Source organism: Neopelma chrysocephalum, unplaced genomic scaffold (assembly GCF_003984885.1).
Source record: "Neopelma chrysocephalum unplaced genomic scaffold, ASM398488v2 Primary Assembly neopelma1_97218, whole genome shotgun sequence".
NCBI lineage: Eukaryota > Metazoa > Chordata > Aves > Passeriformes > Pipridae > Neopelma > Neopelma chrysocephalum.
Genome location: NW_020925859.1, coordinates 1 through 3,403, shown reverse-complemented (window position 1 = coordinate 3,403; position 3,403 = coordinate 1). Strand labels below are relative to the sequence as shown.

The 3,403-nt window shown below is 48.5% G+C and overlaps 1 protein-coding gene across 1 annotated transcript; it reads left to right on the top strand.

Moving 5' to 3' along the window:
• Positions 1 to 101: 101 nt before the first annotated feature.
• On the top strand, positions 102 to 3,372 carry LOC113961455 (AF4/FMR2 family member 1-like; the record flags this gene model as incomplete). The annotated part of the gene is made up of 3 exons (XM_027671770.1): positions 102 to 220; positions 2,451 to 2,571; positions 3,073 to 3,372. Coding segments are annotated over exons 1-3 (456 nt in total), but the record flags the coding sequence as incomplete, so codon positions are not given.
• Between the last annotated feature and the right edge of the window lie 31 nt (positions 3,373 to 3,403).

Below are 3,403 nucleotides of genomic sequence, written 5' to 3'. Positions count from 1 at the left end.
TACTCTCCTCTTAGTGTGTGTGTCTGTCCCTGAGGCTTTGCAGCTGCAGGCTGAGGGGGGTGTCTGAGAGGATTCCCATCTGTGTCTTTCTATGGCTTGCACCATTGTTATCTGATGGTCCCTTCCCTGCTGAATATCTGTTTTTTCTCTTCTAGGGGAGCTGACTCAAACTGGAGTCCCTCATAATGGAACCCCCAGACAAGGGGAAGAGCGACGAGAGGTAGGAATTCATTGGGTGTAATCTTGACCTCCCAGGTGCTGTGACAAATGTTGAGATGCATTCAAAAAAATAATCCCCCCTCAATGCAAGAATCATAATCCCTGAGGGGGAGAAGTAAGTCAGGATTGTCACGTCCCTGAGAGGGGCTTCAGAGCCTGCTGGTATTTTCATAGCTTCTGTGACAGACCCAGGCCTGGGTGACGTCCTGCTCTTCCGACCCGCTTAGGTACAGAGAGGCCAAGTGTGCCTCTGTCCCTTAATGAGGGGAGGATTTTAAGTTCCAATGTACCTAAAAGTGAGATTAAGACAGAAACGAGGTCAAATGCTGGAATTCAAAATGATAACTCAACTGGATTAAGTCCAAGAGAGGCAGAGAGAGAAAGAAGGAAAAACAGAAGGAAGTGGGAAAAGCTAGGAATAATGACAGGAAGCATGGAAAAGTTTACCACCCCCATGAACTCAGTGGTGGATCTTGTCTTTGGTGGTGTGGGGGGAGATCTCCGTGGAGTCATTCTGTGGTCTTTGGTCTCTGTGGTGTGAGCAGAGTTCTCACAGTGAGTGTCAGCCCTGCGGCGCTTCCTGGGGATGTTTGTGTTTGTGTTGGTTTGTGTGTTTGTATTGGTTTGTGTGTGTGTGTCTCTGTGTCTGTGTGTTTGTATCTGTGTGTGTCTGTGTGTGTCTGTGTGTCTGTGTGTGTCTGTGTGTCTGTGTGTCTGTGTGTGTGTCAGTGTGTGTGTCTGTGTGTCTGTGTGTCTGTGCCCTGGGTCCGTGCCGGCCGTGCCTGTGGGGAAGGTTTCCCGCCTTGGCCCGCACGGCACAGCCCCGGTTCACTGGTGTATGTGGGGCAATCCCGCCCACACGGGGCCTGAGCTGACTGTGGATCTCCAAGGCTTTCTGCCTGGCTCCCCAACACTGAGCCTGGGGGAACTCTGCTGTGTTCTGAGTTACAGCATAGGCCAGGTTTTCAAAAACTGGGAAGAGCAGATTGACAAACACCCTCCCTGGCCTGGGGAATGATGGGCAGAAATGGTGTCTCCACAGGGGTGTGGAAGCTTATATTAAAAAAGGTACAGGCTTATCTTAAAAAAGTGGGTGTTTCAGTAGACAGCAGACCCTTCTGGTCTGAATTAAGAATGTCATCTAGTGCGATACAATTTATTTCTTTTAAAGAACAGCCCCTCAGCATGAGACAAGGCAGCTCTGCCTCTTCTTCAGGGATGTTTAAACTTGCAGGAGCTGATGATTGGTGTGGTATTCGAGAAGATGTGAGTGCTGGGGAAGACAAGGCTCTTCCCTTGCAAACTGGGGCACTTGAGAAGAAGAATCTAGGAATTGTATGTAGACAGTAGACTGGAGACACAGGAGAGAGAGACCTGCATCCACTATGCCTGCATGCTTTTCCTTCCCCAATGTCCATAAATATTAGAGCAGGAGATTCCCTTCTTTTGCTGCAGTATTTCACTGATGAGGTGTAGTTTAGAGGATCTGGTTTTCCATGAAGTCACTGTGCAGGGCATGTGACACATCTTTCCCGGTGTTTTGCTGTGGGGCTGGTGGAATGGAGTGCAGGCAGATGTGGCTGAGGAGGAACAGGTCATCTGACCCGCTGTTTTCTGAATTTCTGAGACTTTGCTTTTAATTCAATTTATGGGATTGTTTTAAATGCCACTCCATGATGTCTCAGGTCAGCGCCTTTCCAAATATCCATGTAAAGTAGAGAGTGAGTTTTCACGCCTGGTTATAAAGTAGGCAAAGTTCAGTCTTTGAAAGTGGCAACACCTTCAAAATAGTGGCTTCCCTTTTCCTCTCAGGTGGAGAGTTGGGGCAGAAGTCTGAAGGAGAACAAGAATGGTGGTTGCTCAGATCAATCATTGCAAGGGGATCTGCCAGCTCATGTGCTTATGACCCCTGTTGACTGCTTCTCAATTTGTTTCACAATTAAATGGGTGGACAGTTTTTCCCTTCCCACCCTTCTTGCTGGATGGTATCAGGAGTAGAAATACCTTTTAAGAAAGATGCATGCTGTCCCTTGTGTGTCTCATTCCTATGTGGGACAGCAAATGCTTGCCCCAACTGATTTGTCAGCTGTAACCAGTCTGTGGATTTCCCAATTCCTGTCATGCTGGACATGTGGCATTGTCTGACAACCACGGTTTGTGCACAGAGTATAAATGGGTTGATAACACTGGTGTAAGATGTTCATCATCCTTTCTCTTTCTCTTTGTGAAAGCTTGTCCCAGAAGAGCAGAGACTTGCTTCGTCTTGAGGCGCAAGAGAAGAGGAGACGGGAGGCTCCAGGGGAGAAAGACCAGTTCCCTGGGAAGACTCCCATCTTTGCAAAACCCTACAAGGTAATGGCAGTGGGGTGTGGAAAAGAAGGAGAGGAAGGAGAGCTGTGTCTTCCGCATGGGGTGTAGCAGACTTGAGCATGGTACAGGCAAACACAGCATCTTCCCATCTGCTGAACTTCAGTTCCTCAGAGGATGTGCTTAAAGCTCTGCTGGCTGTGCAAGAGCACGATGGACTTGGGGTTGGTCTCGTGTAGTAGGAGGGAGAGTGCTCAAGAGCAGCTTGGCTGCCTGTCTGTCTGCAGCTGTGGTGATAAAAAAGTGGATCTGGTGTTGGTGCTCCTGAAGGCTGCAGGTGCACCTGCAAGCTTGGCTTGGAATGACTCGTAGTGGCCAGAGCAGTCCCGTTTGCTTTGGAGAGACTGGCAGGATCAAGACCAGCTTGCCTAACTTCATTTGTGCTGACGCATGGTGATTCAGTTATGATCCTGAGGAATGTCTCTTGCTGAGCTGGCTCTCTTGGGGTGCTACTGAAATTTCCAGCTCTCTGTTCTTGTGTTGCAGACTGATAACAAAGGTGCGCTGTCAAGGCGCATTAGGAGCATCCTCGGCGATTATCATGGTTTCAAGGAGTACATGAGGCAGAATTTGCAGAAGGTCATATGGTTTCCAAGGAAGTTCAAGTCCAAGTCAAAGACCAGGAGCAACTGTCATGAACCGAGCTGCAGTCAAACCAAGACATTTCAGAGCTCAGTGACAGAACAACCACTTAAAAATTCTAAGACATCAGAATCATCTGAGCTTGAACCTTTCCTGGAGAAAACCAACACCATGGATGTGCTGTCTGTTGAGGACATTTTGAGGGTAGGTGCTCTCAAAGAACAGAGCTCTGTGT